Source organism: Molothrus ater, chromosome 18 (genome assembly GCF_012460135.2).
Source record: "Molothrus ater isolate BHLD 08-10-18 breed brown headed cowbird chromosome 18, BPBGC_Mater_1.1, whole genome shotgun sequence".
NCBI lineage: Eukaryota > Metazoa > Chordata > Aves > Passeriformes > Icteridae > Molothrus > Molothrus ater.
In genome coordinates, this window is record NC_050495.2 from 5426056 (window position 1) to 5446912 (window position 20857).

The window sequence follows — 20857 nt, forward strand, 5'->3', positions numbered from 1 at the left end:
GACACCACACAGCACTGCCAGGGCCAGCAGCCACCCCCTCAGGATGGGGAGCTCGGCCTCACAGCCTCCCTGGGACACACCAGACATCTTCTTCCCAGAGAACAGGAAGCACACGGGGCAGACCATGGCGTACCTGGTGCTGGGACTCCTCCAGGTTCCCGCTCGCCCAGAGGGAGAGGCCGAGGCCGTGACGGATCTTGGCTTCATCTTCTCTGCGACCCAGCTGCTCTGCCAGCCTCAGTCCTGGAAAGGAGTTAGAGTGAGAGAGTGCCAGAGGGGAGAGGGGGACTGTGGTCTCAGTCCAAGGGGGTTCCTGTGCAGGCAGAGACAGGTGTGGAGCTGCCAGCACTGGAACAGAAAGCGGGGCAGCACCAGTGGTGGGGTGGTGAGCAGGGCAGGGACGGCACCAGGATGACCAGTGGGGCAGTACCAGTGCTGGGCAGCTGCTGCCAGCCCTCACATCAGCACCAGCATGAGAGGTGACAGACACTTCCATGGACTGAGCCCTCCCTAAGTGAGGTTAAGGCACCATCCCCTGAGACACACTCAGTAAGCCCCGATCAGGAAGTTCAACATTTAAACCCTAAAAGCCTAAAAGCCACTCAGACAAACAAAATCACATTGAGCTGCCAAACACTGCCAGAAAAGACACCTCTTGCCACATTCCTGGCTTGCTTCCCATCAGCTCTCCCCAGCCCTCTGGCAGGCTCTGCACGGTTTATGTGCTGAGCCTGAGCAGAGGGCAGGGGCCTGGCCTGAACGACCTGGAGCTCACTTCACTTCCAGCAGCACTTTCTGTGCTGTCCCCCCGCTTCCACACACTCCAAACCTCTGCCTTGGTGGCTGGCCCCTGCTGACAACAGGGACACCTCCTCTGAGGCACCTCGGGTTTCCCCCAGCCTGGGGAGCAGGGCCCTGGCTGTCACCATGCAGCTCAGCAGCAGCTAGCATTCCCAGGCTATGCAGGAATTCTGCAGCACACCAGGAGAAGGAGCTGTGCTTCATTTCTCCCCTTCCAACAGCATACTGGAATCCTGCCAAGGTCAGTTTCATGAAAACCAAACTAACTGATGTAATACATCCTTCGGCCTCCAGCTTCATACACTCCAGCTACATTGCTCATCTGCTGCATCAGAGCCTACAGCCTGATCAGCTGCTGCCTGCATGCTGCACCCCCCTTGCAGCAGCACAGCTCCCAGGCCAGCACTGACCCAGCACTCAGCAGTGGCAGACAGCTCCTGGACACCTCAGGCTGAATTTCCCTCACCTCTCTATCAAACAGCACTTGTTTTCACTCAGACTTTAGAGGAACTCATCCACTTTGTCTCACTCCTAGGTGAACATGTTAGAAGAGCAAGGCATAAATCTCTCCTAACAGACATCTCAGGATCAGAGAGATTCATCACAATCCTCTGTGATTTTCCCAGAGCCAGATCCTGGTATGCAATGCCATTTATAGAGAAGGTTTACACCTTCAAGCACAAATGAGCTTTACAAAGAGACTCTGCTAGCTACAGTCTAGATTCATTCTTGGAGGCACCTAAGATGCCCTGAGGAAGGCACAGATCATGCTTTGTCTAGAGGACACCAAGAAGGCTCCAACTGAGATGGCACACTGGCCATAACAGCTCCATAGACAGCTACTCACAGATGCTCAGCAGTAGCTGTGGATGTCTGCAAGAGCTTCTGCACTTCTGTTTATTTCTAGAAGTGATCAAAGGCCACTGTCAAACACATCCTTTTTGAGCCATGTTTACAGTACCCCATCTCTCCCTGTCTTCAGGTCTCCCTTCCACCCTTCTGACCCTACATTCTCTATTGTGCAACTCATCCTCTTACCTTCCTGCAGGTACATCACAGCCTGAGAGTAGTTCTGTAAAGCATGATGAGTCCTCCCCAGGCTGCTGTAGGACACAGTTTTGGCCACGAGGTCGTTCATTTGCGCCGCGATGCTGAGGTGCTGCTCCTGGTACACCACAGCCCTCTCGTAGGTGCCCAGGGACTCGTAGGTGAGGCCCAGGTTGCCGTAGGCACGGCCCTGCCCCGCGGGGTTCTTGGTCTCCTCGGCGATCTGCAGGTCCAGCTGGTGGTACTGCAGGGCTGTCTCGTACTCGCCCATCTGCTGGTACACCCCGCCCAGGCCACAGGCGGCGTCGCTCTCCAGGGCTCGGTCCTTCATCTCCCGGGCGATGTTCAGCTGCCTCTCCAGGCAGGAGATGGCTTGCTCATAGTTGCCCAGCTGGCTGTGCAGGCTCCCCAGCTCCCCGTAAGCCTGGGCTTTGTTAAATGCCTCGCCCAGCTCGTGTGCTACTACAAGCCTCTTCTCAAAGCACACCAGAGCCTGCTGTAAACTTCCCATGGCCCTATAAGGGAAGAAAACAGCAGTGTTTATTTTGCCGGTATTTCCTCGAGAGAAGGTGTTTTGCCATTTCCCCCAGAGGCCAGGGGCTCTCCCCCAGTAGACATCCCCAGCACTTCTGAATCAACCTCCTCCTCTCTGGGCAGTGTCATCAGCTTTGTATTTTGAGCTGTCAGCAGAGTCCTCAGCATCCACAGGACTCTAACTCACTCCTGTGTCACATCACTTTGTGTGTGTGTGTGGCCCTCAAACACACCCATCAGCACCACACTGCATTGATTGTACTTGTACTTCCCTGACACCAGAACACACGTGCAGCTCCTTACCTGTGCCCACTGCCCAAGCCTCGGTAGGCCTTTGCCTGATCTTGCATACGGTTCAAGCTTTGAGCCACAGACAGGTACTGTTCATAATACTTTATAGCTTCCTCAAAATCTCCCAGAGCCTCATAACAATCTCCCAGGTTCCCATAGGCTCGTCCCCGATCCAGTACGGATTCGTTCCCGCTGAGCTGCTGCAGCATGGCCAGCTGCTGCTCAAAGTAGCCAATGGCTTCCTCCATGACATTCATGTTCATCTTGGTAATGCCCATGTTACCGTAGACCTGGGCTTCGATGCTGGGGTCCTTCAACTTCTGGCCCAGCTCCAACTGCTCTTCGTAGCACTTGAAGGCCATGGTGTACTTCCCAAGTGACATATACACTGCAGCAAGGTGACCATGTGCTCTGCATTCACCCGACATATCCCCCAGCTCCTGGTACACCTCCAGCTCCTGTGTGTGGTAACCCAAAGCCTTGTCACACTTCTGCACCATCCTGTATGCAGAGCCCAGGGCTGCATAGGCATTGGCTTCCAGTCTCCTGTCTTTAACCTGATGGGCTAAGCTCAACTGCTGCTCATAAAATTTTATTGCACCATGTACATCTTTTTTACAGACAAAAATATCCCCCAAGTTCCCCAGAGCTCGGAATTTGGCCTGGGAATTGTTCAGAGACTGTGCCAGGGACAGCAGGTACTTTTGACACTCCTCTGCTTTGTTGAAGTCCATCAAGGCTTTGAAGGCCAGGCCCAGGTTGCAATAGGCTTTGGCTTGGCTCAGCTTGTCATGAAGATCCTTTGCTAAGGCAAGATCCTGCTCGTAGTACTTAACAGCTTCCTCATAGTTCCCGAGGCAATAATGAGCATAGCCAAGGTTGTGACAAACCTTCCCCTCTCCTTCCATGTCCTGCAGCTCTGGGGACAGGCGCAGGTACTGCTCATAGTACGGAGCTGCCTGCACGAACTCTCCTCGTGTGCAGTGGAAGTTGCCCAAATTGCTGAGGGCTCGTGCCTCGCTCTGGATGTCCCGCAGCTCCCGGGCGATGTTGAGATGATTCTGGTAGTGCTGCAGAGCACGGTCGTGGGCCCCCAGCGCCTGATAAGCAACAGCCAGGTTGCCGTGTGTGGATGCCTGAGAAGCTCGGTCGTTGACTTCCATGGAGATCTGCAGCTCCTGCCGGTGGTACTTGACGGCCTGGTCGTACATGCCCAGGGCGTTGTAGGCGTTGCCCATGTTGCCGTAGGCCCGGCCCTGGGCCGCGTAATCGCTCAGCTCCTGCGCTATGGACAGGTGTGTCTTGTGCAGCCGCAGTGCCGTGTCGTAGTCACCTTTCATCTGGTGAATGATTCCTGGAAAACAACAGAAACCAGCTCAATAAACACAGAGCCCTGTACTAAACCTCTGCAGCACCCTGCACACCAGGACTGCCTGCAGCCTGGCCCCTTCCCTGCCGTTTGTTCAGCCCTTCTGCCTCCTTGCTTCTTACAGGGAAGGCCCTGGGAAGGTTTAGGTTTCATGTTATACAAAAGCACCCATTCACCACGACAACCAGACACAGTCTGGCCCTATAAAATCACTGTTTATTTCCAGAAGTGATACCTGGTAGCTCCAGAGCTCAGACTCCACATGTTCAGTGAGACAGCACTTGCAGATGCTTTTCAATTTCAGTTGAATCATCTTGCATTTGTTATGAGACACGGGAACAGGAGCTCTGATTCTGCTGATGATACCACCTACATTTCAATTAAACTCTGTGCTAATAATGCCTGTGGCTACTTTGCAAACACCTGTGAACAAGCCTGGAGGTTTGGGAGCCACTGAAGGAGGCCCTGCAAATGTTTTTTGACATTAATTCCAGAAGCTTCAAGAGAAAATATCTGGCATCTTTGGGCAACATGATGAGCACATGAAAAGAGGTACAGAAGTTCTCTTGGAGCTGGAAAGAGGCAGCACCGAGAGACTTTAAATTGTGTTCTATTAATAATGTGAACTGTCTTCTCTTCATCATAGTGGGAACCCTTAAAAGCTGCAGAGGCTGCAAAGCCTGGTCTCCACATGGAGCCTGAGTGTTTGGAAATACCAGATGCTTTGCAAAGGTTGAGAACCTGAGACTTCTGGTTAAACTCCACGTCTTGTGAAAGGCTGATAGCTTGTGCTTCATCCTCAGTCCATCACCTCCTGCTCACCTCATCCCAGAGTGCAGAGTATCTCCCTGCAGAACACTGCAGCAGCTGGGCTCTGTTACACTCCATGTCTGCCCTGCTTAACACCGGATCACGCACTTAAGGGTGCTTTCCATCTGCATTAGGGAAATGCAACAGAAAATGTCTGTTGCTTCAGCAGAGAGGCCAACTCTAACATTCTGGCCTAGAAACACACATTTAGATACATTTTTTTGCCTGTCAGCAGGGTTATTTTGATGAGGTTTTGTTTTGCATGTGGATTAGATGAAAGAGACAATTAAAACTTGACTTTTTGATTGGTACTGGATGCGTTTTAAACAACAATAATAGAGTGTCTCAACAAGAACTGCATGTTCCCTTTCTCCAGTATAACTTAACTCTGACAGAGAAGACAAAAAATACAGCCAAATAACAGCTGAAACGTGAGACCCCTGCGCTCAGAGAACTATTCTAACACAAAGTGTGGAGTGGCTGAGTCAGCATACCAACTCAAAGTTATATTTAGGCTAAAATCCAACACTGAGAAGCATTCTCTGCTGCAGCAGTCCATCTCTCACATCTCTGCATCTCCCCAGGACTGCAGCCACAGCGTCCCCAAGACAAGGTCCCACACTGGAGAAGAGATGGGGAATATGGTTTGTGCTTTGCTGCTCATGCAAGGCCTCCTCTCCCAGCCCTCCTGCTTGCTGGGTGCTGTCACATTAACAGAAACCTTGCTCATGCTCACTGCTCTCTCATGCTAAGCAGCCCACTAGCATTTTTGCATCACAAACCTATTTTGCCCCACGGATCCGCCTCAATTTGTGTAAAGGAGGAGATTTGCAACACTAATTAAAAAGCTGTGATTGTTTTGTTTTCTGAAGCTCCCCTTATCTTCTTCATTCAGCTCCTGAAGACTCAGCTACTAAGAGAAATTAAGTAATTCATCAAGCTCTTTTCAATTACCTGCTGTTGATAACATCAGAGTACAATTAGCATCTACAAATGAACCAAGTGCCAACTGCCAAGCAGAAACAGGAGCTGATTTACAGCGTGGGGCAGCCTGCAAGGGCTGGGATTCAGGGGCTGCCAACAAACACTTATTTTGATATCCCAGCACCAGCCCTGCTTTGCTGTTCCCAGCCAACTGAGAACACATCTCAAATAACAGCTGGAACACTGGCAGCACAACTGCCACAGCCATGGCAGAGATGGAAATGCATCCTTGGTAACTCCCACATCTGGTGCTGTGAGGCAGCAGGAGAAACAGGCTTCACTTGAATGGAACTGTCTCTCCCAGCCTGCCAGCAGCATGCCAGTGCTGCTCCTTAGGGGAATGCAAGACTCCTACACCCTAGTATTTCAATGAGTATATTTGGAAAACAAACTTAGGTAGGATTTGATCCACGTGTATCTCGACTTACAAGGCAGCAATATATCAAGAGATCCTGCTGACAAGCTCCCAAAGAAATGGCCAGGTAACATGCCACATCACTTCTTGCATTAGTGCAAAACCTACATTTATTCCTAACTCCTGAAGAGCTCCCCAAATGCATTTTATCTTTTCATTTCCCTTTTGCTGTGAGTTTGTGCTTTCTAGTGTTCTTCTAAGGAATTTAATAATTGAACACAGAATACAGTACAGCAGCACACAATCTGCCAAGGGCCTGTTTAATTTACTAAGGCAGCGTGGTGAAACTGGGGTGACTAAGAAGACAGCACAGAGCAGATCTTGGCCATCCTAAGCACTGATAGTCTCAGCAGCCCATGACAAATTCTGCTCTCTGTCAGGACCTTACCTAGATTGGAGGAGGCTCTGCCTTCAGCAGCTCGGTCCTGCAGGCTCTCAGCAATGTGCAACTGTTCTTCATGGTACTGCTTAGCCCTCTCCAGGTCTTGCATACATCGAGCTGCATGGCCCAGGCCAGCATAAGCTCTCATCTCAATGGCCTTCTCAGCCAGCTCCTGGGCCAACTCCAGCACGTAGTTGTGGTAGGACATGGCTTTGTCGAAGTTCCTGCGGTAGTGGTAAGCACTGCCCAGGTTGCTGTAGGCTCGAGCTTCCTCCCGCTTGTTGCCCAGCTCCTTGGCAATCTTCAGGTGCTGCTCGTGGCACTGCACTGCGTTTTCAAAGTCCCCCATGGCAATGTACACTGCTCCCATGTTGCCCAGCTCCCGTGCCTCGGAGAGCTCATCCTTGGACTGCTTGGCGAGGAGCACGCACTGCTTGTGGCTGGCCAGGGCATTGGGGTAGTCCCCGATGGCTGTGTACACGTGGCCCAGGCTGCTCAGTGCTGAGGATGCTGCCTGCAGGGGTAAGGGAGACCATGTAAGTACCAGCACTCATGGCAACAAGTCAGATGGCCCCAGTCCTAGAAATCGAAACCATGAGAGGCCATTCTGGTGAAAGAATGTGACTACCAACTAGAAAACCTGCTCTCTGCAGCTCTAATCTGCTCAGGCAGCTTCTGTGGAGGCAGCAGGAAGGGATGGGGCTGACTCAGGAGGACATGGGTTGGACTACCTCTTTCTTTGATGTGTGCAGTGTGTGTTTGTACCTGGCAGAGGGGAAGGACAGCACTGCAAAGATGCAGAGACTACTGAGGAGACAGAGAGAGTGATTGCTGTAGTTAACAACATCCTTCCATACCTCTGCTTCACCAAGCACCATGCTCCAAAGAGCACAGCTCTTATTGTGCAGCATCAGGGCCCTGAGCCTCACACAACCCTGGGAATGCAGCAAAGACATCAGCATTTCAGTAGCTGGATCGTCCGTCCCTTAGGCGCATCTTACCTAAATATAGTGCTGTGAAAACCCAAGTTCCTACCACCAAGAAACAGCTGTATTTAATAAGAAAAATTATCTGAAAATCAGATTCTTTTGCCCCCTGCATCTCCCAGGATGCAGACCTGCCTTCCACCTGGCAGAGCCAGAGCTCCCAAGCAGTCAGCAGGGCAAGGAGCCAAGGGCAGGGATGTGTTCCTCACACACACTGCTGCCTCAGCAAGGCTGCTCACTCCATCGTGCCGACCCCGACTCCTCTGCAGCTCCTGCATGTGCATTTCCTTTGCTGCCCAGCTGTGACCCAGTTCCAAACCTCCCAAAAGGAGCTGTCAGGGTGAGGGCAGCCGCTGGCCAAGGGCTGCCACTCATGGCTCCTGGGCAGTCCTGGCAGTGGTCCCAGCTCCTCCTCAGTGCAGCCAGACCAGCTGCTGTTGGTGTGGCCACAGGCTGAGCTGGGACTGGGTCCTGCTCCATGCTGGTCACACTGGCTGCAGTACTGGGGTGGTCTGGCCCTGGACAGGCTCTTCAGCAGCACAGTGACATAAATTCTTGGCTGACAATGCGAGGGAGAGCTCTTAGAGGGTTTGAGGGGGCCTGTTTGGAGGCTGCTACAAAACCAACACAAAAATTATTGCTCTGAATTGGACTCCATTTTTACACAAATCTTCATGAAGCTCAAATACTTATATTTAAACTTATATACAGTGTACTGAGTCATTTGCAACCTAAGTAGGGAAAAAAAGGGAAAAAACAGATACAGGCAGGCCCCACTTGGCCCAGACCAAAGTGGGGCCCATTACAGGCCTCAAGATGCATCAGAGCTCCCTTCATCCTGATAGGAAGCATCATGCCCACTGCTGTGGAACAGGGCAGCAGCACCCCCTGGGCCAAGAAAAGCCCAGTACTATGCTGTGAGAACTGATCCAGCCTGAAAGTTCAGAAATTCTACAACACTGGCCACCACCAGCAACAGAACTTCTGTTATTGCTGGGAAGAGAATAGAAATGTCTTTCTGGAAAACAAGGAGTCAGTGAAATCTGGTGTCTCCTGGGGCTGCTAAAATAAAAAAAGTGGACATCCATGCGTGCAGATTGCTGAAGAGATGAGCTCTGGCCAAGAGCCATCAGGCAGAGACTCAGATGATGTTAATGGGCTATGGCTGGGGAAAAGAGGCATAAATGGAAAGCAGCAGATCTCAGATTGTGTGTGCACAAGAGAAACTTGACAGAAGCAGGGACTGCGCATCCCACACATGGGAAGAAATCTTTAGGATGTCTCCTAGAATGGGAAGCAGATGATAGGAATTGAAATTTGTGAGGCTGGAAATGTTTATTCTTAGGGCTCCTAATCCCTTAGCCCAAGAGCATGCCCAGGCTCACATTAAAGACCTAGAATGAAGGGTACAAGCTTGGCAACCATTCTCAGAGCATGCAAAAACACTTGGCTGACATGCTTGAGTGCCCAGGGCTGGATTATCTAAACCAGGATGTGGCAGGAGGACAAGTGAAGCAGAAAAGAAAAGTAAGTTGAAGGAGACAAAAAGAGAAATAGAAAATAAAGGGTGAAGAACTGATGAAAAATAGCACAACTTGATTACAAAGCTGGGGCTGTTTTGTTTTTTGTGGCTCACCCAGACACACAGACAAGGCAGGAAAGCCACCTCTACCCTCTGGTATGTCCTTCATTACAATGGTCCTCATATTTTATTCTGCACCAGCTTCTGCTGTTACCTGAGCTGAGAACAGCCCTTCTCAATCCTCTGGGAGTCAGCATGAGGACAGCCTGTGGCACTCCTGGCTTTCCCAGGCTGGGGCTGATTGTGCAGCAGCAATCCTCAGCAAGATAACCATCAGTGCTCTATGTGCTCTGGGGGCAGTAAGGGCAGCCTGCCCCTAGAGCAGTGTTTAGGAACAGTTTGGTGATAACATCTGCTGGGTGACTCCAGTGACTCACTTCAAGGAATTAGGAATATATATAATATGAATTTATCCAGAAGATAAATTTATGAGTGTGTATTTAATAAAATCCTCCACATTACAGGATCCACTGGGAACCCCAAGTGGCTCAGCCCCAAGAGGGATGGGGTGTTCCCTCCTCACTGGCAGGGAGAGCACACAGCTGCCACATGGCAAACAGACTCCATCTCTGCTAGCACACACCTCTGCTTGGTAGCAGGGTGAGACTGCAGCTCCATACCACAGGGGGCTTGCAACAGCAAACAAAGAAAATCAATGTTTTATGTATCTGACAAAGACAAATTTTACAGTGGGGGTTGCTTACACCTCCAATTAAGCAATTTATCAATTTAATAGAAAGCAGATTCTTCTGCCATTGAGCTGAGGCACAGAAGGGAGCTCTGAAAAAGATTCCTAAGTGCTCTCTTTCTCTCAGAAGCAACAGCCAGCTCAGGTTTTTCAGCTGAGTAAGGCAGAGTCTGATGTTAAGCAGATGTGCATCACAGAATGGCACCTGGCAATTCAGAGATGCATTCCTTAGGTATTTCACCCTTGCTGGAGAATGGTCATTTGCCAGTCATGTTACATTTAAACAAGCCTTCACCTGACTGCACAGCCTGCTTAAATAAGAACACTCTATAATCATCCTGAAATGGACAAGGTAATGGAAAATGTTCTGCCTGGTATCTCACTGTAAGGTACCCTTAATCCCTGAACACAGACATTAATTAAGACTGATCAGAGATGGAGCATCCCTGCTTCATGCTGCTTCTTTCAAATTCCCTTCTCCCTGTGGGCACAGAGTAATAGCAGCTTGATCTTACAGATGTAGTAGAACTGTATGCAGCAAATTACCATGCATATTCATCCCAGCTGTCCTGGGGGCAGGCAGCAGCACCCCTAAAAGCCAGTGAACCTCCTCATCTGCCCCCCATCACCCCTCACCTGCATGCCCTTGCTCCTGAATGCAAGCAAAGCTGTGCTGGTTCACTGAGAGTGCTCTGAGGGTACTGAGGGGAGCAGATTGTTCCAGAACAGACACACACACAGAGCTCTGAAAGTACAGGCTGAGTGCTGTGGGTAAACACACTCAGTACAATCTCACTGTGCCCTCCACTGCTGGAATTGCTCCAGGTAGGAAGGGCTCAGGATAACTGACACCAGGAACACATCCCAGCTCTTTCTCAACAGGAGCTGTTTGTTTTACAGGTAAGGACCAAGGAACTGCTGTGTACACAGACAGGACAGCACTGTGATGGGGGTAGTTCCAGGACCTGCTAAAATGATAATTTGCTGTAAATTGCACTTTAGCTCCACTTCTATTAAGCCCCTTCATCATTTCCTCAGAATCCACAGGTATGCCTCAGCCTGCCTTGGACAATGGCTGATTTATGCACAAAGATAAGTCTCACATACAAACAGAGCAGGTGCCCCATCAAAATTAAAACTTGTCCTTCTCTCCTCCCTTCAAGGTGAGGCTGATGTGCCAGTGCCACATCTAGATTCTTCCTTTGTGTGCCATGCTTTTGAAAATCAGAAAGGAAGCAGCAGGCAATATCCTCCCTTCTTATACATGATCATACACACAAAGAAGGAATGGATTTGCTTTTAGACAATTATTTACTGAGGGCAAAATATACTGCAATCAATATCCCTGACAATCAATATCCTTATTTATTTGTAGAAAATCTCAGTCTTTAACAAAGAGCAAACCCCAAAAAAGCCAAAGCCATGGAACAGCAGCACTAATATCTGAAAGCCTGAAAGGAGCTTTGTACCTACCAAATGAAAGAGAACAACAAGAAATTAATGGCACAATAGAAAGACTCAAAATACACAGCATAAAGAGATGGTCCTGGCTCCCATTTGATTAATGGGTAAAATTCACAGAGCTGCTGCTCACGACAGAGCCTGCCATGGACTGTGATGACAGTCTGCTCCCAGTCCTCTCTGTTTTTACTTGCTCAGGAAATTGCTAATGTTTCAGAGAACTCCTCATTCTCCCTGTTCCATGGCAAAAGTATCACACAAAGTACATGAATCCAGGCAAACCTGAGCAGCACTGGGGGTTTGACTGCCAGAATTCACAGTTTTTCCTCTTCAAGGGGAATGCTGACTTTCAGCTGCTCATTTGGAGATCAAAATAAGGCTGCTCCATTCCACTGACTCCACCTCCTCCCTTATCATTTAGAAGCAAGGTGCCTAGTTCTGCCTAGAACACTTGTAAAAGTAAACCTGAGCTACACCCTTAACAGAGTAATTCTGCAAATAGTTTTGACCAAGTTAGCAGGGTTTTGCTGGAAAGCTGGAAGCAACAACTATTTCATTCCATTTTTTAGGGGTAAATCTGCCTGTCACTCGTACTGACCAGGCTGTTCCCTGTGGGAACTGGTGCAACACCCCTCACCATGTGGTGCTGGGGACCTGGGGGAGTGGGCTGCCTCTCTGGGTGGGCTCTGCAAAGCTCCACTCATTCTGCAAAGAAATCACACAAAAAACACCAGCCCAGGAACACTGCAAAGGAGATCTCATCATCAAGCCTACCCATCACCTGGGGTTGATCTATCTTTACCCCAAGTAGCCCAAATTTGGTCGCTTTCTGGACATAATCTGAAAGGCTCCTGTGAGCAATCTCTTTAGGGAGGATGGCTGACTTGACATTTTTAGTGGTGATGTAAGTATTCCTCAGTTAAAACCACAAGCTTCTCCACAGTGGTGACCCTGAGGAGTGACTCATACCCTGGTCAAAGTCAGGAAGAATAAGCCAGCAAGTCACAAAGTTGGATCTCACAAGTTCAGAGCAGGCAAAGAACACATCAACTCCTACAGCAGTGTGCTGACCCGTGCCAACCCTTGCTACTCTTGTTGGACATCCCCTCGTTGCAAACTCAATCCAGAGGAGAAAAGCCCTGGCTGAAGTGCCTCCTGAAAACCCAGAGTGCTGCAGCTGCAGCTCTTGCATGAGTTTTCTGCTTCATTTCTTTTCCTGCAGCCAGGTCCAGGCCTCAGCAGCAGGCTGAGCTTTGCAGACACTGTGAAAGTAAAACCAGAAGACTGCATTTCCTTCAGCTAAAATCCATGTGCTGTGGAGGTCAAATGGGGACATTTAAAGGAGATCCTCAGGAAGTATTACATTTCCCTCTTGAGTCACAAGTCCAAACAAAACAAAGCATATGGCCTTTTAGTGCATTCCCAAATTTCCTGCACCAGTCAGATTTCTCTTCCTTCTGCTTAATCCTATCACTTTTGAACCAGACAAACCTGTATGAGTCTTGTCAAGCTGACTCTAAAAAATCTGCTGAAGACAGAAAAAGGCAAAGAATTTATACTCTCAGATAAAAATCCAAATGATGAAGGTCAGGCTCTAAGGCTGATTCACATCACTGAACTCATCCTTTGAGGCTCGCAGGTGATTCAGTCTGAGCTGTAATGCAGCACTAGTGAACCCAGAATTAGAAATTAACTCCAAAGGTAGGTTCTTCTCCCAGAAGCTGGCACTCAGCCTTCCTCCAGGGTACAAGGCAGTCTGCCCTGGATCCCTAATAAAGCAAGACTGCTGTCTGCACTGAGAGGCTGGAATCATTTCCTCATCACAGCCTGTCTCTGACATCTTAGTCTATGTTTCCAGGCATGACAAACTGCTTTAGCCTGAAGACTCTTTCCAGTTCTCATTTGTAAGGTATTTATATCCTGTCCTCATTTTCCAGATTGTTTGCAAATATAACAAAACAACTGTGGTCGTAAGATTTTCAGATTTTTCCTTTCTGAAGAATGTGGCAGCCCCAGGGCCAGACCACCTCTTTGTATGGCTGAGAGCCACACACATCCCACGGGCAGGGACACTGCCACGGGCTCCCTCCTGCTGCAGCTCATGAATGGATGGGATTCTCCACACTCCATCCAAGACTGCTGGTAAGGAGCACATCCTCTATGAGATTTAACTCAGAAGAACAGAAAAAAACCCATTCTGCTGGTCCAAACCAGAATTCATACAAGTTCAGGGAGAAGGCTGAATCCATACAGCCCTGCTATTCACTGAAGATGTGGCTTTACAGACAAAGCAGGGCTGGAGGGACACCTGGAAAGCATTTCCCCTTCCCCTCAGGAAAGGGCAGAAAACCTTGGCTTTACAGAATTTACAGATTTCATTAGAAAGGAATGATCTATCTTTCCTTCTGCATCTCCTTCTGGAAACAAGAGGGTGAAATTTGATCTTTGATTTGCACAGCCTGAAGCGAGGAGCTGCACTTTACCAAATGCGGGAGCTTTATACTGAGTTTCATTGCTTTGAAGGGGACTGGGAAAAATGACCAAAACTGCAAACCTAAATAACTACTTTGTGAGATGCTCCCAAAGTATGTTCAGACAGTTGCAGAATGTTCAAATTCCCAACAGAATCCAACCAAGGATTATGTCTGCCCCAGTAACCATACTCAATAATACTCCTCCTCCAGGGATGCCAGTGCTTGGTGACCCCTCCCAGCCATGGCTCCAGGTACATCCAGCAATCCCAGGTTTATCCATGGCAATGCCCTTTGTAGCAGGAAGCAGAGCACCCAGCTGGATTCTGGAGTCTCCTGGGCTGCAAGCCCATGGTTTCTCTTTCCAGTGGGAATTTCTGCATTCTGGTATTTCCCCTGCCACACAAGAACCCTCATAGATATGCCAGAGCAAGGTGACACAGAAAACCCACCAAAGCCTGCTTAATAAAGATCTTTCTTCTGTGCTACTTAACTACTCAGTTCTAATTATCATCTTCATCATCCCCATTTCCTGCAAATAGTCAGCCTTTCTGAACAAAATCTGCTGAAGCTGCAAACATGAACTCTGCCTTACATTTGCAATTGTTTTAAAAAGCATCCTGAGACAGCAAAACCTGGCTCATCAAGTTACTGAGCACACCCACCTGCTGCAGAGAATTCCCAGAGCCCCAGATGCTCCTGGAGATGTCCAGGGCAGCAGCCAAAGGCTGATACAAAGGGTCAGTAACAGGAGGGCACTGAGACCCAGCAGTTCTGCACCTTTTCCTGCCACAAAGAGCTGCTTCCAGAGGGAGGTGGGGGGAAATCTCTTCAAAACCAGGCCAGGAATGGTTGCTACAAGCTGTTGGTCATCATGAGTCAACCCAGGGGCAAGACAATACTGATACAGTCCGTCAGTCTGTCCTCTGTAGGAGTGTGCCCATTGTTGACAGAGTGACAAAACTGTCCTTTGTCCCTTCAAAAAGGAAAGAAGCCCAGAAGTTTCTCTCCTTGATTAGGTGAAAAAGCCACCCCACTGATAGGCCTAGGGGACTTCACCTCAAACTTAAGGATAGCTAATTGGATAGAAGCCAAAAAGCCCCACCTGAGCAATTCACTAGAAAAAGAAGTGAACAAAGAAACTAATTGCTTTTGTAAGGTGTTTTACCAGGAGCAAGGACCTTTTGCACCTGGCTCGATTTTTCTCTGTTTATTATTTTGCCTTTTATTAAACCTTTTTGTTTCCAACACTGCAACAGAAGCCATCCTGCTGATTTTTATGCCTCCAAGGGCAGCTGAGCTATCTTGGGTGTGTTACAGACCTCCAAGAGCTTATTAGACCTGGCTCGAGGAGGCTCCTATAACAGTCCTCAGCTCTCTGCCCTTCCCTCAGGCACACTGCTGAGAAAAGGGACACCAGAAAGTGCTCAGCTACACCTTCATCCCAGCCCTAGGAGAATTCAGGGCTGCAGACAATCCTCTTTCTCACCCAACACTTGTGTTCACTCCTGCATGGTGCAGAGATGCTGCAGCCCAGGGAAAGGCTCAGCTCAGCTCAAAGCATGCCTGCCAGCCAACACAGAGGGGCTGCCAGCACCCAGTGGCTTTCTGGCAGCAACATCCTCCCCAAGAGCTCCCTGCTGGCAGCACAAGCACTCATTTCATGATGGTTGGTTTGTGATCCTGCCATGCTGCCCTGCTATTTCTGAACAGCAGGGCTGTAATCGAAGGCGTCTGAGGGCCCAGGAGAGCAGGGAGCTATGAGACTGAGAGTTCCTGTGGTGTCCATGGGCTCTGCATGGCAGGATTCAAGCACAGCCTTTGTCAGGGTTTGGACACTGCACCCAAGAAGGAGCTCCACAGTTTTCCCTTTCCTGTCTATTTCTGCTTGTCAGCCACTCACAGCTCCAAAACTCAAGTGTTACTTCTCTAAATGAAATGCTCTGGAAGGAACATTCAGAATGGTCATCAAAAAGGGCCACCCCAACCTGTCCCAAGAAATCACACACCACTGGCTCTACACTGGCACTCTGGCCCTACAGAATTCCTAATACAAGACAGTTCTGGACACCTGAAGAGCAGCTAGCAATGAAAAGGGACACAGGGGACTATTCTCTCACATTTACATTTTGATTCTATTCTTTCCTCTGATCCTGGCATAGCTCATCGGCTGCATAATCCTTGTCTAAATCACAGCTTGTCATCTGGCATCAACACACCCTACCTACATGAGTTACCTGATGGTTTCCAGAAGATTAGGCTACCTGGTGTTAAAACCAAAGCAATTAATTCAGAAATGGAGTACAGACATAACACTCAGCACCTGCCTCATGGGCTGGTGTAACTGCAGCCCTTAGCCCACTCTGAGGAGAAACAGGCTGCAAGCTTCTCCTGCTCATCAGAGCCAGCTTTTGTGACAAGACAACAAGCTAAATAATGTGATGCAGTCTTCCCTGCTAACATCATCTGCCACTCCTCCTCTGGCACATTCTAGCACCTTGGCTGCTGCTTTGGGGAACCTCTCTTTGTACAACTCCCAGCACTTTCATGAGCACTAAGCAGAGACTGGAAAAAAGAGCAGCAGCCCAAGCTAGCAGAATGGGATTTCCTTGGCACATGAACTGCTGGACAGTAGTGCTGACATTTCAGACACAGAGAGCAAGGAAAACATCACAAGAACATGAGGCTGCTGCTGCACTAGGACAGGGCTGTGATTCTTAATCTATCTTTATCAATCAGCAAGGAATAAAGACTACATTTCACTCCACTGGAGCCAGGTCTGCTCAGACTGGACCTTCTTGTTCCTGCCCAGTGGCAATGACCCCTGCACAGGCAGCAGTTCCTTCCTGCAGGACAGGAATGAGTGAACTCCAACAGCCTGCAGCTGGCTCTGAATGAGGGAGGAAAAGACAAGACCAGGGGCCTCACCAGCCCAGGAAAGTTTGATTTTCCACCTCTGCACAAATTGCATGGGCCTTAGTTGGAGCTGGTGCCCAAAGATCAGCTCCTGAGGTGCACACAGGCTGAGCCAGGGTCCTGCAGCCCCCTGCCCATGTGTTCCCTGTGAGTTCAGATGGGCTGTGAGCACCCTCCTAACTCAGGATGGGATGGTTACACTTTGTACTGCTGCCATGGGGCACACAATGAGTGATGCCCACCCTGCCACCAGTGACAAGGCAGAAGCAGGGACAGGTGTAGCCACAGAACCAGCTCATTTGAATTTCTTGACCAGCTACTGAAGCTGGTCAAAAAAATCCATCCCATTCCTTACCTGAGGTGTCTGTTTCATGGCGCCCTTCACAGCACCTCACTAAGAACAAGTCTTCTCCCTCACCTGCACAGACCAAACCCACACTTGTGTTCAATCCCCCAAATTCCCTCTTAGAGACACTACAGTCACTGCCAAATCCCAGTGACACCTGCCCCATGCTCTCTCTGGACACAAGGACAGCAAAACAGCTCTAACTTCTCCCCACACTGACTGAAAGAGCAAATGGCCTGCCTGGACACAGAGCCTGTGTTTGTAACAGGAGCTGCACAGACTCCCTGGGCCAAGGAGGAAAAACATGTAAAATCCTGAGTCTCTGGGGGCAGCTGAGATCTTCCCTGCTCAGCTGACAGCTCCCCTTCTCCAGACCTGCATGGGGAGGGCACACCTGAATGCTCCAAACAGACCCTCTGCAACCTCCTCCTCCATTTATGAGCAGCACAACACAGCAAACATTTGCTCCAGCAGCCTCAGAACCTGACAGCCCCTCCAAAGACAGCAGTATCCCATACAAAGGAGCACTTTTTACCTTTTCTGCCAATTCTCTGTACAGTCAGGGGTAAAACAATTACCTCATTACAGTCACACACCAAATTCCCTTCTGCTGGAATTCACATCAGCCCTACTGCAACTTTATAACATTTGCATTATAAAAATGTCTGCAAAGGAGGCCAAGAAAAACAGCTTTTTGTTCAGAGGAAGCTCTGTGGTCAAGATGATGTCATCAGAAAGCGCCAAATTAATTTCCTGTGGTTACATCCTACAGGAAATCCAAGAAGCTCAGCTTTCTTGCTAAACCAAGTAGTCATTTGTTGTCAATAACTGTTAATTATGTGCCCAGATGTGTCATGAACTAAGGACTATTAGGATTAGCCCTCATTCCCTGGACTCCCCTCAGTGAGATCTGTTTAAATCAGTGGGCTGAACACCAGGAAAATGCTCCAGCCCCACATCCCAGGCCAGCCTGGGGTTCTGGGGCTGCTGTGCTCTTGCCAGCACATCAACTGCCCTGCTGCTGCCTCCATGCCCCACACCAGGGGATGAAACCCATGGGGCTCCTCCATGGGGCAAGAAACCCCACAGAAGAGCAGCAGCCACACAGGTTACTCTGTCAGCAGCAACAGGGACCCCGATCAAGAAAACTCCACAAACAGTGACAAGTAACAGCTTTTCTGCTTTTCATGAACAGAAACAAGCAAATCAGGAGGGATTCAGGAGGTTTTCCAGCTGGTAAAATAATCAAGAAAATGTCTAGGAAGTCCCACCCCCAGCCAAAGTCCTTCCACAACCTACTGAAAGATGCATTTTTCCAAGGCTTACCTGATATTTAACTTACCAAGTTAGTAAAGCAGTAAAGCATTCAGCAAATTCTAGCAGATTTTTTCCACAACTTGCCAATGGGAAATTGATCTTCCTCAGCTTTTAGATCTCCCCCAAAACCACTTGTGCTTACATGAATTCTCACCTGCCCTGCTGCCATGCAATCATCAGTCTCCATTTTCCCACTCACACTAGAGGGGAATCCCTGGAGCAGGGGATGGATTTTGTATCTGTGCACTAAAATATTCTGTCCTTACAGTGAACTTTCAGTAGAAATGCCTTGGGACAGCCTCCTCAGCCCATGCAGCCACTTCCCTGCACTGGCAGGGAGCCCAGCATAACTGAATGGTCAAGGCAAAGCACATCCTGCACAATTTGTTTTCAGGTTTGCATGGGTTCTTTTTGCTCTCACTGGTGTTTAGACTAAGTGTATTTTATGCAAACACTGGGGACAGGAATCTTGCCCATTTCTTGTCAGGAAAAGGCACAGCTTGGATGCAGCTTAGCAGAGTCCAGGTCAGCAGCACCTGTAACACTGGGAAATGTGCTGAGGACAGAGAGGGCTCAGCTGCAGCAACGTGGTACTGACACTGACCCAGCAGCAGCTCCCACCCCTGGAGCCCAGAGCCTCTGAGCTGTAGGAACATGGATGGTAAGGGAGAGGGAGGCAAAAGGACCTGCTCAGAGCCCAGAGATGGGGGAGGCTAATGGGCAACCCAAGCATCCTGCCCCTTGCATTCACACATCATTATCTACTGGTACAAAGACTTTCCTTAACAAAACACAAGTGGACACCCAGGAGGAGAAGCCACAGCTCCCAAATTCTTGGGGTAAAACAGGGCAATCAGAAAAGTCAGTTTGACCTCTCTGGAAAACCATGCAGTACAGACTACCAGCCTTGACTGTTTAAAAAGCTTCCTACCTACCTCTCTGTCCTTGAGCTTCATGGCCAGCACCAGCTGATGTCTGTGGTTAGTAAGGGCTTCCCGGTAATTTCCTTTGGAGAAGAATGCAGAGCCCAGATTTCCATGAGCTCGGCATTCTCCTGTCTGGTCACCTGTGTCACATGCAAACAAAACAAAGATTAGCTAAGACAGGCACTGCTGGAAGCATCCAGTGGGAAGACTGAAACATGGGGTACAAGCTCTGGTGTGAGAACCAGCATTAGAACAAACTCATCTTTATGTTTAACACACAGCCAAACTTTCCTCTTTGCTGGCCTTCAGAAACTTCTAGCCATCAAGCCATCAAGCTTATTTTTAGAACTGTTTTACTTTCTTCTGTGGCCTAACACTTGGCAATTTTCCATTCCTCCCTGTTTATTCCTTGCTTGACATTGTGAAGGTCAGACAATGGCCAAGGCCTAGAATAAGCACAAAGCATGCCAGCTTTCTCCAGAAAGCAATTCTGCAGCACAGCTCAGCTCAGATGTACGAAGTACACCTACAATCATCTTCAAGAGAGCAGTTCCTATGCTCTCAGTGAACAGTCCTGGCTCGAGCCCTTGGGCATTGTCTTTCCAGCTCTGCACAGCCTGGGCTTTGTCTCACACCTGTCTGCTCTCCTACAGCACCCCACGAAGTCAAATGTTCTCACTGTTGTGCAGAATGTACTAAACTCAAGAGGGATTTTTGAATTTGTTTATTTTTAAACACTCTTTGTTCATTATTGTGTCACTACTGATTTGTTCCTTCCCTGGCTACTGCTCCAGAATCTCAACAGTGAGTACTTTTGTCCATCTTGGAAAAGCAGATGGCTTAATTTAAGACTCATGTAAGCTTTTGAGGCCGAGTCAACACAGGCAATAAGAGCAATTCTCACATACATGACATCAGGTAATTAGAAGACCCAGTAAAACCTTAGCACACCCACTGATCATCTGCCCCTTCACACAGGCAGGCAAACAGGGATGCACAAACCTGCAGTCTGCACATTTCAGAAGCTTCAGATCAGATTTAGCAGCTTGTGAAAACCCACAGAGCATTCAAGAGATGGCTGATCATTAACTTAGCTCTTGATTTGTTTCACCAGTGCCCACCCAGCACCCCAGGAGCATTCTTACCTAAACTCTTGGCTACGTCCAAGTCCTGCTGCATGTATCCAGTGCTTTTCTCCGTGTTCCCCAGGGACCAGTAGGCGCTGCTGAGTGCAGAGAACACCGACCCCCGCAGCTTCAGGCTGCAAGTGCCAATCTTCAGGGCAGCCTCCAGCACCACCACAGAGGCCCCGTGGTGGCCTGCAGTCAGGAGCTCCTGGCCAATCACAGACACCACAACAAAAGGGCTCTTGTCCAGCTTCATCTTCTGCAGTTGTTGGTAGGTGGGCTCCAGGGACTCTGAAGCGCAAAACCGAAGACAGAGGTACTCAGCAAACCAAGATATTTGCATCAGGAATCACCTTCACAAGTCATCTTGATTTTTTTGTCAACAAATGACACATGACTTAAGG

The 20857-nt window shown here is 49.1% G+C and overlaps 1 protein-coding gene across 3 annotated transcripts in view; it reads right to left on the reverse strand.

Moving 5' to 3' along the window:
• The window catches only part of TTC28 (tetratricopeptide repeat domain 28), a 108942-nt gene that overhangs the window by 25141 nt on the left and 62944 nt on the right, over positions 1-20857 (reverse strand). For all 3 annotated transcript variants that reach the window (XM_054516719.1, XM_036392964.1, XM_036392966.1), the window contains 6 exons: positions 20472-20744; positions 19336-19466; positions 6640-7147; positions 2686-4027; positions 1840-2363; positions 134-243 (listed from right to left, as the gene is read on the reverse strand). In XM_054516719.1, coding sequence (XP_054372694.1) covers positions 134-243; positions 1840-2363; positions 2686-4027; positions 6640-7147; positions 19336-19466; positions 20472-20744 — 2888 coding nt within the window. The remainder of the gene's footprint in view (positions 1-133; positions 244-1839; positions 2364-2685; positions 4028-6639; positions 7148-19335; positions 19467-20471; positions 20745-20857) is intronic.